Source organism: Penicillium manginii (genome assembly GCF_028828005.1).
Source record: "Penicillium manginii strain IBT 31320 chromosome Unknown utg000001l:1.0-3466041.0:1.0-3467806.0, whole genome shotgun sequence".
NCBI lineage: Eukaryota > Fungi > Ascomycota > Eurotiomycetes > Eurotiales > Aspergillaceae > Penicillium > Penicillium manginii.
In genome coordinates, this window is record NW_026643102.1 from 1,771,988 (window position 1) to 1,786,742 (window position 14,755).

At 49.1% G+C, this 14,755-nt stretch overlaps 7 protein-coding genes across 7 annotated transcripts; 4 read left to right on the forward strand and 3 right to left on the reverse strand.

Annotated features, from left to right (window-relative positions):
* Positions 1 to 594: 594 nt before the first annotated feature.
* coq4 (ubiquinone biosynthesis protein COQ4) lies at positions 595 to 1,605 on the forward strand (the record flags this gene model as incomplete). Its single annotated transcript, XM_057097286.1, has 2 exons — positions 595 to 799; positions 944 to 1,605. The coding sequence occupies 2 exons, from the start codon at positions 595 to 597 to the stop codon at positions 1,603 to 1,605; spliced, it is 867 nt and encodes a 288-aa protein (XP_056965779.1).
* A 469-nt stretch (positions 1,606 to 2,074) lies between these two features.
* Positions 2,075 to 2,738, reverse strand: N7533_000637 (DNA-binding protein; the record flags this gene model as incomplete). Its single annotated transcript, XM_057097287.1, has 4 exons — positions 2,075 to 2,358; positions 2,487 to 2,497; positions 2,572 to 2,660; positions 2,715 to 2,738. 4 exons carry the CDS (start codon positions 2,736 to 2,738, stop codon positions 2,075 to 2,077), a joined length of 408 nt encoding a protein of 135 aa, XP_056965780.1.
* Positions 2,739 to 4,108: 1,370 nt separating this feature from the next.
* N7533_000638 (guanine nucleotide exchange factor SEC2) lies at positions 4,109 to 6,571 on the forward strand (the record flags this gene model as incomplete). Its single annotated transcript, XM_057097288.1, has 3 exons — positions 4,109 to 4,116; positions 4,168 to 4,783; positions 4,844 to 6,571. 3 exons carry the CDS (start codon positions 4,109 to 4,111, stop codon positions 6,569 to 6,571), a joined length of 2,352 nt encoding a protein of 783 aa, XP_056965781.1.
* Positions 6,572 to 7,521: 950 nt separating this feature from the next.
* N7533_000639 (uncharacterized protein) lies at positions 7,522 to 9,248 on the forward strand (the record flags this gene model as incomplete). The annotated part of the gene is made up of 5 exons (XM_057097289.1): positions 7,522 to 7,627; positions 7,698 to 7,806; positions 7,909 to 8,024; positions 8,088 to 8,330; positions 8,410 to 9,248. The coding sequence occupies 5 exons, from the start codon at positions 7,522 to 7,524 to the stop codon at positions 9,246 to 9,248; spliced, it is 1,413 nt and encodes a 470-aa protein (XP_056965782.1).
* A 1,847-nt stretch (positions 9,249 to 11,095) lies between these two features.
* N7533_000640 (Zn(II)2Cys6 transcription factor domain-containing protein) lies at positions 11,096 to 12,328 on the forward strand (the record flags this gene model as incomplete). The annotated part of the gene is made up of 1 exon (XM_057097290.1): positions 11,096 to 12,328. The coding sequence occupies one exon, from the start codon at positions 11,096 to 11,098 to the stop codon at positions 12,326 to 12,328; it is 1,233 nt and encodes a 410-aa protein (XP_056965783.1).
* A 236-nt stretch (positions 12,329 to 12,564) lies between these two features.
* N7533_000641 (RTA1 domain-containing protein) lies at positions 12,565 to 13,571 on the reverse strand (the record flags this gene model as incomplete). Its single annotated transcript, XM_057097291.1, has 3 exons — positions 12,565 to 13,034; positions 13,094 to 13,342; positions 13,418 to 13,571. 3 exons carry the CDS (start codon positions 13,569 to 13,571, stop codon positions 12,565 to 12,567), a joined length of 873 nt encoding a protein of 290 aa, XP_056965784.1.
* Positions 13,572 to 14,367: 796 nt separating this feature from the next.
* On the reverse strand, positions 14,368 to 14,697 carry N7533_000642 (uncharacterized protein; the record flags this gene model as incomplete). The annotated part of the gene is made up of 1 exon (XM_057097292.1): positions 14,368 to 14,697. One exon carries the CDS (start codon positions 14,695 to 14,697, stop codon positions 14,368 to 14,370), a length of 330 nt encoding a protein of 109 aa, XP_056965785.1.
* Positions 14,698 to 14,755: the final 58 nt, after the last annotated feature.

Genomic DNA, 14,755 nt, shown 5'->3' on the forward strand with positions numbered 1-14,755 from the left:
TCCAGTCTTCAATCCCGATGGATCAACAGTCTAAGTGGAGCATTTGCAGCGATAGCCTCCCTAATTTGCCGGCAGAAATCTACTGCGATACGATATGTAGTAGTTTAATAAGCCAAGATAGGCTCATGGATCCCATGATACTCACCCATTCTACTAGGGTATATTTTCTATAAAAAATTATACTGAGGTATTCATTTCAAAGTGATAGTCGGAAAAGATAGTCTGTGTCTGCGTTTGTGTACAAATAAATATTTATGCTTGGATAGGATGTCCATCTCTCACCGCCATATGCCCTTAGGGTACTGTCCAAAGGAATTCGACAAAGGTTCACTCACAGTTTCCAGTATATAGTTTCTGTGAATAGGAGTATTTAATACTGTCATTTAGAGTAATTTCTTTCTTAATAGTGTGAGTTTTATCAAATTTGGTGCGATGGGGATCGCAAGAGCAATTTGCTATTGATGTAACCTTTAGGAAGGCGGTAAATATCTAGTAATGTAGATAACCCGCTTATCGCTATGCCATCGGCATTGGATCTTCCCGTCGTATGATTCCATTCCCCTCGTGAACAACTCCAAGCTACCACTCAGCATAATGTCGCTGCTCGGGAGACGCGGTCCTCAAGGACTACGCTGTCTGTCTACACCCTGCCCTCTATCAACATGCAGTATACGATCATTCTCCGTCCTCAATCGCCCAAAACCAAGTTACCCCGGCCATGTCCCACTCACAACTATTGAGCGCGGAGCTCTGGCCATCGGGTCTGCACTTGGGTCTCTCGTGAACCCTCGAAGAGCAGGTACGTCTCTCAAACAACTCAATTGACAGGCCCTCTATTACCGGAGTCAGCATGTCACACCTCCTCTTTCGGAGCTCTCTCCATTCAACGCCGCTCCAAAGTTCCAACCGATCCAAACAACCTCCAAACTAACAAGCTTCACAGACCTCATCGCAGCCCTAGGCGAAGCAACCGCAACCCCATTCTTCATCTACCGTCTCCGCAATGCAATGCTCTCCGACCCAACCGGCCGCCGAATCCTCCGCGACCGACCACGCATAACATCCCAAACCCTAAACATGGACCACCTCCGCACCCTCCCCGAGAACTCCGTCGGCCGAACGTACGCAAAATGGCTCGACAGGGAAGGCGTCTCACCCGACACACGCGACAACGTGCAATACATCGACGACCCCGAGTGCGCATACGTCATGCAGCGCTACCGCGAATGCCACGACTTCTACCACGCCGTGACGGGGCTGCCGATCTTTGTGGAGGGCGAATTGGCGCTGAAGGCGCTGGAGTTCTTGAATACGTTGTTGCCGATGACGGGATTGAGTCTGTTTGCGTTTGTGCGCATGAAGCCCGCGGAGAAGGAGCGGTTTTTGACGCTGCATTTGCCTTGGGCTGTGAGGAGTGGGTTGGCTAGTAAGGAGTTGATTAATGTTTATTGGGAGGAGGTGCTGGAAAAGGATGTTGATGAGTTGCGGGCTGAGTTGAGGATTGAGCGGCCGCCTGATTTGAGGGAGATTCGGAAGATGATTCGTCGGCAGGAGAAGAAGGAGAAGGAGATGTTGATGCAGCAGCAGCAGCAGCAGCAGCAGTAGTAGTAGTCGTAGTTTGCGGTATATGCGTTGGTGGTGTGTATATATCGCGGGACACGGATTTTACTCTCCACTGGAGATCATGTATGATTATCAATTTTGTGAATATTATTAGCAACACAAGGAGAAGATTATCTAGGTAGGCATATTGTGAGATCGGTTGACTTAAGTAGAGCATGACGTCTTCTATAAGGAATACTTCCTCGGATAGGCACTCAGTCCAAGCAAAACTGCGCTTCGGCTCGAACAACAGGAGCAATCTTATTTACTACTAGATCCCTCACTCGTCTACTAGCAAACTTGACAGAACTTCAGATATAATAATATCCTGCTGACTTCTTGTGCCATATTTGCGGCCAAGTATATTTTTGGTATCCAATAGACAACAAACGCAAAAGAAGAATTACCCCGACAAGACTAACATCCAGACCGATCAAATATGAAACAACTCAACGATTCGATCATCCTCAGTTTACAGGTCAAGCAGATCATCATCATCGTCCCAACCGCCTTTGCGCCGGGTGTAAACGATCTTATGCTCTTCCTCCTCCTTGCGTGAATTCTCTGCAACAGCATTCAGAAGCTCCTTCAATTGTTCCTCCGTAACCTTTTGGCGGAGTTGGCCGGACTGTGCCAGCATCATGAGTCTGTTCTCGATATCGTCTGCGCGCGATGCCTTCACCATGCGGATACGGCCGAGACGGTCCGCGGCGGCGGGATCCAGGATCTGAGCCATGATTGCGGCTCGGCGGTCCGCTGTGTAGTGTTAGTAACTTTGTTCATCGCTGTGCACGTGTGCACATAATGTATTCGATATAATCGGCGAGGGAAGGGTGGGGTGGAGCGGTCGTAACGTATAGTGGGCTGTCGGCGTGGTTACTCACATTCGGCTTGTCTGGAAGAAGGAGAATGCGGTTAGAATTTTTTCTTGGGGAAAATAGTATTGGATGCCTGTAGGGAGAGACTCACCTCTTCTGCTCTTGCTGGTTACCCTCTTGGCTGGGGCCACCAGGGCCGCCGCCCTGCTGCTGTAGCTGTGCGAGGCGAGCTCGCCTGATCTATTTCTCTTAGCAATGGGCTGGGCGGAGTGAGGGGATATACACGGAACTCACTTCCTCCAGCTCTGCGTCCGCCATAGTGTGATTGCGGGGCTAGGTGATGGGGTGCTTTTGCTCGATATTGAAGATTGGATTCGGAGAGAGGAAGATTATTGAGTGACCCCACTTGTGCCGCCTGAGGCCGCCACGCGGGGAAGCCGGGCGTATATGTCACGTTTATGATATGGGCTTTTATTTACGTTTCTATTTATGATTAGTGGTCAAGTCGGGGATTTTTCGGTTTTAGTGAGCTTTATAAGCATCTCTTCAACTTGAAGTTTAATGTGACGTTCAACTTGACAATCACCGGAGGCACAGTAGCGGTACGACTACTAGTAGTAGTAGCACTAGTAATCAGTAGTTATATACCTAGGTATTCAGGCTTCAAGTTGAGGTTGTATTAATCTTCCAAGGTTCAAGTTGAGAATAGTCTGAGCTAATCTAGGTAGCTATTAGTATGTACCTAAGTAGGTAGATATATGATAATCGGAATGAGCAATAGATTGACACTTGACTGGCTGCACAACTCGGATAATTGCGACAAGGCTACGGAGGCAAAGGGGCGAATGTGCTGCGCCTCGGGCACAGCGAAATTGCCAACTCCCGGGAGAATACGAATTAACTGGGCCCGGCATCGCCGCTAGTTTCACGGACCCAGAAAAACCAGATCTGCCCAAATTGGTTCGGAGTGCACACGCGAATCCGAGAGCGCGATCGACTGGCAAGATCCGGCTTAGTTCGCGACTATTTGCCTATGAAAGGCATAGTTCGATCAGGCAGAACTTTCGCTTGCTGGTGGCCAATTTAACCTCAGGCTGTTATTCTCCGTACACATGAGACATTCCAGTATTCGATAGATAAGCTATGCCATATGCCATATAGCATCTAACATATACTCCGTACTCCGTGTATTGGATAAATCATCCGATCGGGTGAGACATCCACAAAGTAAGTTGTCGTGCCTGAGATTCGTCACGTTCGGGGCCCACCACTTCCGGTTTCGAATGACTAAGCCTACTTGGGCTTCCTCACTGGCAACCCCCCCCCGACCTTCAACTCTCTTCACTTTGCTGGTGGTCGTCTCCCACCCGAGTCCTTGACTTCGCTCTCCTTCATATAATCAATCATTTCAGTCCTTTCCACCACTCTACACTCAGATTCCGACAACCCGTCATTTCCCCAATCTTCCGGCTCGAGAATTCACTTCACTTCGAACGCTAGCGGGGGTCTGCTAAGCGCCCAGTTCTTCCTCCGACTCCCCAAGTGAATGGCTTCGGGGATCCTGTTTCGCCTGCGCCGTAATTGGGTGTGATACATACGGGGATATTTCTGTTTACCACTTGGCCGTGGTTGAGAAAAATCCGCAGACCTGCAATCACATTCCTTCGACGCCGTTTACGTCACTCATCATGGCCGAGTAAGTCTAGCAAGGAACAACAGCGCGGATGTTCACTAACGACCGGAGCAGTCTAATTGCCTTCCAAACATACCATCATAATCTAATGCCGCCGTCCACCATGATTCCGCGTCACGCTCACAAGCGCTCGCTGTCTTCCGAGCACCGAATCCTATCCCCCGAGAAGACCGTCACCAAAGCCAAGTCCACCACCGATCTTTCCCAAGTCGCCTCCCAAGCAGATGCCCATCAGTCATACCCCAATTTCGAAGAAAACAACTTCAGTACCTTGCAGGATCCACGACTGCACGTCGACAGAGAGGTCTCACCGTCGACGTCATCGTCTCATCACCCCGACCTGAGCAATGAAGTTGCAGCGCTAAGTGTGAAACTGATCCAGGCGATCAATAATCAGACAACACTCGATGACAGTCTGGGTGCCACACGCCAGGAGCTGGAGGTTGCCCAGGGAAAAATAATCGCTCTCGAGTTCCAGAATGAGAAATACCGCCGCGACCTCGACCAAAAAGTATACATCAAGAAGGCCGACTCTGACCGCGAAATCCAACAATTGAATGCCGCGCTCGCGGAGGAGAGAACACTGCGCGCCGTAGCTGAGAAAGGGACAAAGACAATGGAACAAGAGTTGGAAAATCTGACTGCGGATCTCTTCGAGGAAGCCAACAAGGTTAGTGATTGTTACATGTTTTCTGAGTTTGGAATTCCTGTCTGACTGATATCAATTAAGATGGTTGCTGCGGCGAAAATCGAAAGAGAAGCGGTGGAAAAGAAGAACGAGCAATTGCGCTCGCAAATCAAAGACACCGAGTCCCTCCTCGCATCGCACCAAGAACAAATGACGGAGCTCAAGTCAGTCCTGCAAGGGATGCATCTCAACAAGGAGGATTCGGAAAGCCGCACCAACATATCGACTGCTCCGCCATCGCCAGGAGGTGTTCCACAGTCACAGGGCTTTGCCAAGCAAGACTCTGAGATGGGGGCGGCGCCTCCTATATTCAACCCGGAGGAGCTAACACCCGGCCCCTCGTGCAACTTCCCTGACTTGATCCGCATGGTCTGCCGCGCTGACCTACCGGCATATGACGACTTCCGAGACTTGTTGGTTCTGTCTCGCACCTCCAAACCCCCCAGCCGTGCGGGCAGCGGGTCTTATGGAGGCTTGAATGTCATGAGCCTGGCTAGTTTTGCGACTGGTGGATCTAACTCCGCCACTTCATCTCCCACCAAGGGCTTTGGCCACTCACCTAATGGGAGCTTGTCCTCACAAACCGGCTCGCATATACCATTGAAGGACACCCGGTTTTATAAGAGAGTGCTCATGGAAGACATTGAGCCTACTTTGAGACTCGATTTATCCCAAGGAATCTCATGGCTCACTCGACGCACTGTTCTCAGTGGTATCTGCGAAGGTTCGCTTGTTGTGGAGCCGATTCCAGCAGCGACGAAACAGTACGAATTCCCTTGCTCAGTCTGCGGTGAACGCAGGACTGGAGAAAACAATGAGCGCACACACCGTTTCCGAACATCAGAGAGCGAGACCGCCCAGCGATACTCGCTGTGTATCCAGTGCCTGGAGAGAGTCCGCTCCTGCTGCGAATTCACTGGCTATTTGCGGATGATCCTCGATGGACACATCCGCGCCGGTGACTCGGAGGAGGAGAAGGATGTCTGGGAAGAAACGGTTCGCCTTCGTGAAAGAATGTTTTGGTCCCGAATTGCGGGTGGTATTGTTCCACTTTACACAAAGCCAGCCGATCCCGAAGTCCCGCAAACTGATCTACCAAGCGACCCCGCTACTTTGCAGGATCCCGAGTACGAGGAGCCATTCATTGCACGAGACATCACCGTGCAGTCCCATGATGGAGCTGGAATCCCCACCACAAAGCTCTCTATACCTGAATATGATCTGTCAAGACCTGTGACACCCGATCTTCCGACTTTGAATATCCACGATGAAGCTTCATCGCCCGAAGCTCAAAGACGAGGCTCGATCGATTCCGATATCAGCGTCTACGAGGAGGCCAATGCTGAGGTGGTATACTTACCTCAGGCAGAGCAGCAGCCGGAAGCACAAGCAGAGTTGCAGGCTGAAAGTCGTGGGTCTTTGAATGAACCCGCGGTTGAGTCTCAGCCGCCCACCGAGACCCAGCCCGAGGTGACCATTACCCCCGATTCCCCGGCTGAGCCTACGACCGAGCCTCAGTCAGAAGCGCAAGCGAAATCGCAGGTTGACATCAATGAGTCTTCAATCGGACCTGCGGTCGAGTCTCAGCCTGAGGTGACTGTTGCTCCTCATTCTCCGGCTGAACCTACAGCCGAGATTCAGTCGGAAGCGCAAGCAGAATCGCAGTCTGCCATCCATGATTCCCAAGAACACCATAAATCCCATGAACCCCCCGCTGGCGAGGAGGGCACTGAGGTCGATGGCTCCAAGCATACGTCCGCATCGGCATGAGTATGATGACCCACGGCTTCCTAGTGCTTAATGACTCCCCTGATTCCGGCAATTCTTTCTTCACACTCGCATTCCACATCATCTCACCCTTCCATCCACCTTCGCATTCTTGCATATTTGATGAAACTGGCATTGATAGACACCTTTCCATTCTCTAGCATTGTTGCTTACGCCTTTAATCGCACATTGCCTTTTTCTCCGCTGCTTCTGCGATATGCGTGGAAACAGCGGGAGTTTTCTTCACATTTTGCCGAGCCTTATGTATTACTACTACTATTATTATTCTTCGTTGGATGTTGTTGACTGTACACACTGTCATGCCTCATGTTCCCTTTTTGGCTTTCGGCTCTGGCGTCCCTTTTTCTCTTTCTTTTTTCCCCTTTTTGCTCCAAAGATGTATACATAGTAATTATTGCTGGTCTTTTGAAAGAAATCATCAAACATGATCATAGCAAGGAACGTTCCGTATAAGTAGTGTAAGGAGTATGTACCTGCATGTACCTGCAATCCTTCTGTCACCCCGTCGGCTGTGGTCACCACATGGGAGACCCATGTCCCGAAGATGAATCAACCGTGGGAGGATTAATAGGCCGACTAATGCCACCATTTGTCCAACCCCGACTAAAGTTGGTGCTAATTACCAGTTGGGCTAGTTGCCTGTAACCAAGTGCCCAATGCTTTCAGCTGTGCGCAACATCAGCCTCCAATCGCGCCATTTGCTGCCGGGATGGCACTTCTAGTCTAGCCTGATTGGGCAGTCTGTGGCCGTTGTTCATGCGAAGATAAGCTTACCCTCGTGCTTTTTTTTTGCCTTTTTTCTCTCTCGTTTCTTTACTAATTTTCCTCTTTTCTTTTTTCTCTCGACATTTAATATCAGAGTTGCCTTCTCTCCTTTGGTTGCGCATACGGAGTCCTCTTCCACTTCTTCCCGCGCCTCCCAATTGTTCACAATGGCGGACTCCGACTTCAAAGATAAGAAGCAACCGGACTACGGTCTGGAAACTGAAAGCGATGACCCGGATTCCTTCAATACAATTACCGCTCTGGTTGCTGAAGGTGGGTGCCTGATGCCAGAATGGACAAGCACATGATCACATTCATTATACTAACTTCTTCGTGCTGGTAGATCACGAACATGAGATCAAGCTTCGGACGATGTCTTGGCAAAAGACATCCATTCTCTTGGCCGGCGACCAAGTCTGTCTGGCCATCATGGCACAGTCCTGGTCTCTTTCGTCAGTGTTCACCCCCAGGCTGCGCACTTGTTGAATTCCGCGGCAGATCTAGTCGAGATCAACGAGCGAGACCGCAATCCGCTAACCCTACTCCCTTTCTAGTGTGCTGGGATGGGTGCCGGGCATAATCACCATGGTTCTCTGCGCTGTCCTGTTCTGGATCACGTCTATTACCATGCACAAGTTCATCATGAAATATCCACAAATCAAGGATATCTGTAAGTGATCCTCTCTCCCACGGAGCTTCCAACGCACATGTTTACTAAAACGGTTTACTGCAGGTGATTTCGGATATTATGTCTTCGGAAAGAGTCGTGTGGCATTCGTATTTTCCGCATTTATGCTACTGGCCAACAATATCTTGCTCATCGGATTCCATGTCCTTACCGGCGCCAAGGTGCTGAATACACTATCCGATCACAGCCTGTGCACTTCCGTTTTTGCCGTCATTGCAACAATCATGGGCATCGTGATGTCTATTCCACGAACTCTGAATCACGTCAGCTCTATGTCAATGGTATCCTGTGAGTCTTCTTCTTCCCAGGAGGCCCCTCTGCAAAGAAACAGAGAAATCCCCAAAGCCCTTTCGCTAATCAAATACAGCCGCCTGCATGGGAATCGCCATCCTCCTCTTCCTCGTCTTCGCTGGAATTGAATCCGCCCCTCTGTACGGGTATGACGGGAACTACCCGACCCTCGGCCCTGTCGAGACATACGCATTCCCCAAACCAGGAACAACATGGGTCGCATGCATGAACGCCGTCTTAAACATCACATTCCTTTGGGTGCCCCAAATTCTATTCCCAAGCTTCATAGCCGAAATGGAGCGCCCGCAAGACTTCCCCAAATCCCTCGCCGTCCTGACCTTCATCTCGGCGATTCTCTTCATCGTCCCCCCAGCTATTGGGTTCCGGTACCTGGGCCAGTACAGCACAGCGCCGGCATTCGGCAGTCTCGGCGTGGTCGCGTACAAAAAGGCCTCATTCGGCTTCGTCATTGTGCCAACGCTGATAATCGGCGTCATCTACGCAAACGTCACGGCGAAATTCATCTACAAGCGCACAATGGGCCAGTCTAAGCATGCGCACAGCAACACGCTCATCGGCTGGGGCGTGTGGGGCCTTGTAATGGTCGGCATCTGGCTTCTGGCATTCGTCTTTTCAGAAGTCATCCCCAGCATGGGCGATTTTCTCTCCCTGCTCAGCGCGGCGTTTGACTCGTTCTTCGGCTTTATTTATTTTGCCATTGCGTACTGGCAGCTTAATCGGGGTAAGCTATTTTCCAGCGTTGGGAAGACGGTTATGACGCTGGTGAATGTTTTTATTATGGTTTGTGGGTTGTTTATTCTCGGGCCTGGTCTTTATGCCGCTGTTGAGGCTATCATTGCGGATTATTCGGGGAGTGTTACGCCGGCTTTTACTTGTGCCAATATGGCTCTTTGATATAGGGGTTAAACCCTCTGGGATGGATGGCGTCCGTTGGCTGGGTGGTGGTGGTTTATTTTGATGTACGGTCTTTATTAGGGTAGGTTTTGCATGATACGATACCACTTCAATATTATGAGTGATGCCTTTTTGGTCTTTGTTATTTTCGTATCGAGTTGATTGCCTTAGATAACTGGGCATTGTTTGTCTTGTTAATACGCATGTATACCTACCCAAGCAAATTCCAAGGCTTTTTTCACAATATTGGGTCCTTATGCAGCTCTGCCTGACTTTTCCATACCCTTGCTTTTCCTTTGCACCGGTCCCCAGCACTAAATGGAGCGTCATTTTCGGTACTCTAAGTTGCTAAATGAATATTAGCACGTGTATTGACTTTCTGAATGACGCCCGGGCGTGAACGAATCTAAATAGAGGACCCTGTTTGCCTCTTGTTACGCGGCATCTTTTGGAGGACGGAACAGTAGAAAAAAAGGCCAGCGTTTTCCAAAGTTCTAGCTTCAAAGTCTTTATTGTGTGCTTCTGTCCTAGGCAGTGGTCCCCATCGTACGAGTAATTATAGCGGAAGGTTATCTTTTCCGATCTATCAGCTTCAGACCCTGACTAATAGCATTAAACAAATTACTTAGGTATGTGTTATGTTCAATAAAGTGTTACATGCTAGTAGAATATCGGCAACCTAAAAAAGGCACGATCGGGTGACAGCTATGTACCACTCATTTTTGTATACAAAATGGTGACCTGCCAATCACTACTATTTTTTGTATGTAAACAATATGTTTGGTCAATAGCTGCTAAGTGCTGCCAAGCGCAGCCTGGCGGGGCCTGGGACGCACGTCAACAGGGAACGTTTGACCTGATGTGTGCAGAGCCTACGTCTTTACCCTATTGCACAGCCAGAACGTTTGTCCCACTGCAAGATGGGCACTTGGGGCAGGCTCAGTCATCCACACTCCTATATGTAGGTTCTTTTAGCTCAAATATTTTCTCATCTATATATATTTCCTCTGTGATCGATATTCTCGGACTTTCTTACCGGGGCCCTCACCTCAGATGGGCAACCTTCCTCCAAAAAGCACCCACTCTCCTAAGGGCCTGCAAAGATCAATGAACAATTTCAATATCAATGATAGCTGCTGGGTGTCGGGGGAGTGCGTTGTGATTATGGCCCACCAATGGATGCGCAGCTTCGGTCTCGAATATGGCAGTGGGCGTACTTCCCACTCCCGTGGAGGACCATTACGACAGTACATGGGCGGAGATGGCGATCAAGAGTAGTGACGACGATGTTGAACGTCCAAGCCTATTCGACGGCGTTTTGAGAGAGCATTTGGTGAACTGCGGGCTGTGGAGAAGGCTTTGTACGGAGGAAATTCATTTTTCGACCGTATGGAACGTAATCTCCCAGTGAGCCTAGAAAATATGCCAGATATTCCCAAGACAGATAGTAACGATGATAAATCGATGGTGGGTGATGAGGAGCTTCTAGAGGTTAAGGAGCTGTGAGTATTTTGTGATGATTATACGGCGACGATCTTAGTAAACAGATGAGGTAGCCAGAGTAGCACTAGCAATGAACAATCTAGAATATAGCCTCTTAGCTATCAGTAGCTCTGTGACTTAGAGCCAGAGACTGACTGAATTTGTAAAACATTTTTTGTACTGCCAGTTGGGCTATTCATAATGCACAAAGTGATTGGGAGATGCCGAGTGGGTCTGGTTCGGGTTCGGATATTCCCCGTCGTATTCGTATGCCTTGCCACATCCGTCATTCTCCATCTTTGATCTTCGATCCTATCATTTGTTACGCAACTCTCCAATCCAGATAATTTTCAGCCTTGCGAGAAATGGTCTTCCGTCGTTCCCACCGTAAGTCCCGCCACGGGTGCAGCAACTGTAAGCGGCGACGAGTCAAGGTATGGGCAGTATCCTCTGAATTAGAGCATCATATCAACTTACAAGCACAGTGTGATGAAGGACGACCAACATGCGCCAACTGCGACCAAAGACATGACACATGCATCTATACTACCCCAGGTCCATACACATTCGCAGAAGATACAGAGAAGGCTCCCCGAAGGTCACGCAGTCAAAAACCATCAGAGCCGGAATCGGCCGGACCCGATATCTCCAGTGTCCAGAATCATTTGGATGCCGTGACAAGCAGCTCGACTTCACCATCATTAGACATGAAGCAACTCGAGCTAATGATGCAATGGATCAATCACACCCACAGACTCCTCGCTCGCAACGAGGAAACAAGAAAGATCTGGGAAATGCCAGTCCTGCAAGATGCGCTCCAAGCTCCATTCCTAATGCACGGGATTCTCGCCTTCTCTGCCCTCCATTTATCAGAACTTTCAGCGTCCAAGTCCAACAACCGTGCTTCTGAATGGTTGAATACTGCGATCGCCCACAAGAACACCGCCTTATCAATGTTCTCAGAGCAGCTGTCGAATATTAGCCAAGTCAACGTGAAAGCGATGGTGAGCTTTGCCAGTCTGGCGGTTGTATTTAGCTTCGCGAGTGCGCGAAATTTTGGACCGTCCCAGCAAGAGGGACCCAGTCTGGATGCCCTGATACATATCTTCACCTTAACGCGTGGTGTCCAGCAGGTTGTGAATGCGGAAACGGCCTTTCTATTTGCAAGCAACCTCGGCCCCCTATTCAACATCAAACCTCCAGATACGCCTATGCCAGCGCAATTTCAAAGTGCGTTTCAACGGTTAGAGAAATTGAATTTTGACTGTTCTCACCAATCGACCGCTCATGACATGGCTCCTTATGAACTAGCCATTACCCGTCTGCGCCAGCTGGCGCCTTTTACCTTTGCCGAGCCGACGTCGCTGACTTTAGTTGGTGGATTTGCGATCCGGGCGCCTGAGGAGTTTATGGAGGACTTGAAAAATAGTCGTCCGTTCGCACTCGTGGTGTTGGCTCATTACTGTGTATTTTTGCACATGGCGCGGGAGAATTGGTGCGTGGGTCCGTGGGGGTCTATCGTTTTGCGAGAAATATCGCAGATTTTGGCTCCAGAATGGCGTCCTCATATTGAATGGGCTTTGGAGCAGGTCTCCTAGTACTAGGTCACTGCCTAGGTGCGGCGGTGAATGTCAATGTTTAATATACCCAATACCAGAATGTCCTTTGTGATCAAAGCTTAATTACTACGAATTTCACTCCATGCCCCGAGCACCTAGGGCGAGAAAATGGGTTGACTTGTAAATATGAAATTGTGATAAAATATGGATCTAAAATGGTATAAAGACATGACACATGAGAAAATAACGATTACTAGTCAGCCTGGAAGGTTCCTTCACGCCTCCTCTACACGGCTCCTCTCCAAAGGCGACTCAGCCTCAAACTTCCGTGTTTTGTAGATCTTCTCGGAATACCGGTCCCCGCGGCCCAACAAGCAATTGACCTCGCTGGGATGCGCATATTGAAGAACCAGCATCGTAACAAACATGAGCAGAGCATCAAAGACATAGATAAACGCCTCAGTCCTCATCAGGTACCCATCATATCCCTGAAGATATTCCACAACGCGAATGACCGACCGAATCAGGATAAGGATACTGGCAACATAGAGCGCAATCATATGGCGATGCCAGAGAGAGCTCAATTCCATGGATCGCGCGGTAGGTGCCTTTGAAAGGCGAACTTGGAAGATAACAGCGCTAATAGCGAAGAAGCCGAAGAAAACGATCTGCACGAAGAGACCGCCGATGATAATATTCTCGCCCATGGAAGGGTTTGTCATATCTTTCACCATTATTCCAGCACCTAGAGGGAATGTCAGAGGGCTTGAATTTTATGAAGGAAGGAAGTTTGCGCGATCGTACCAGAAGCCTGCATCAGGAAAGACAAAACGTCGCCGGCAACGAAGATCTTTGTCAACCATTTCAGCTTGATTATTGAGCTGTGCTCTGCGTCTAGCATCTCGATGATCCGGCCCAGAGTCATGTAGATACTCGCAGCTAGGAATGCGGGGGCGATGAGAATGAGGGCGCTTTGCATCACGTATGGGCCTTGGGTGTAGTTGGGTGTTTCGAGCGATGATAGGAGACGGCCGATATATCCGACTGTTTCAACTGTAGGTACGAAAAGAAATGGTCAGCAAACTTGTGGTCGACTTTGGGCAAATAGATTGGAACAGGATAACATACGAAGTCCACCAATGAGAAATGGAATCATGAACCATGTTCGTGTTCGAATGAGTTGATAGAAGTGGAAAATGCTGCTTAAACCAAAAAGGCCGGCGAAGATACCCGCAGCTGCGCTGGATGGCGCATAGTAGTAGAATGTCCACTGAACAGCCATTGTGATGCGTCGGTGTATGTCGATATCTTAAGAGATGCAGAGGATTGAGTGTAAATCTGTATGAGAAAGTGCCACAATGGGAGAAAGATGAGCGAGTGTATTGAAGAATAGGATCAAGTAAGACGGAAGAATGCAAGCTTTTTATAATAAATTGACTAGAACTAATGTACAAATTGCATGAAAAAATACCTGCCCCTTTCAAGGGGATTCGTCGTCTGTTGGAACTGGTTGAGGGGATACGCAGGCATTTTCTTGTCGTACTCGCTCCATACTCTCTACTAGGAAAGGCTTTATGGAGCCTCCGGTCTTCGCCACAGCCTTAGAACTTTATCTTTAGGCATCGACTGGTACGGGACCCGCCGACCCTGGAATCGCTTCGTGTTCGTACTCTTTACTATACTTGAGCACGCTAGACTAAATAGGGTTAGTATATAATAAACTATGTATCCACTATTGAACGGAAGCCGCCCTATTGAAGGAAGATTTACTATTCTGCTCCTCGCATTCGGCTAATAATGAATTTAGAATCCGAGATACGAGATTAAGGGCCCAGATAACCTTAGTGGGTGGACCATTGGCCCGCAAGGATTGGAGCTTGGTGGCATCAGATTACCCTAGGGTGCTATTTGTTGACCTAGATAGGTGGCTGCTCCAAGTATGTAGCTGCTGCCTGGTGGATAGATATTCTCTGATTGAAGTGAAGTGAAGTCTCTCAATTTATTCAAGCTTTACCCCATATAAGGGTTTAAAGTGGACACACACGTAAGCAGCCATCGGCAAAGAAAGCTTGGTGACGTTACGACCAAACATACGCCAAAGCACTGTTCAGTGCCAGATTTTTCAACTGCCCATTATGTGCCACTGCTGCATCGATCCATTTCAAACGGGCTTTGCGCTGGAATATGATGCAGTAGGAAGAGCCGCCATAGTGGAACATGCCAATCTCCTCGCCCTTCTTCACATGGGCCTTTTCCCCCGAGGCAATGGCTGGATCAATAACACAGGATGAAGCTTCGTGCATACCGACAGCGACAAAGGCAACCAGCCCCAGTGCAGGATTATCTGCCTCGATGATAACGATACCTCTTGTATTAATATGAGTCAGAAAGCCCTGTGCATCGTCCATACAACGCGGGTCCGCGGTCTTGGACGGTCTATCAAAGCCCGTTATCCACGGTGGGATG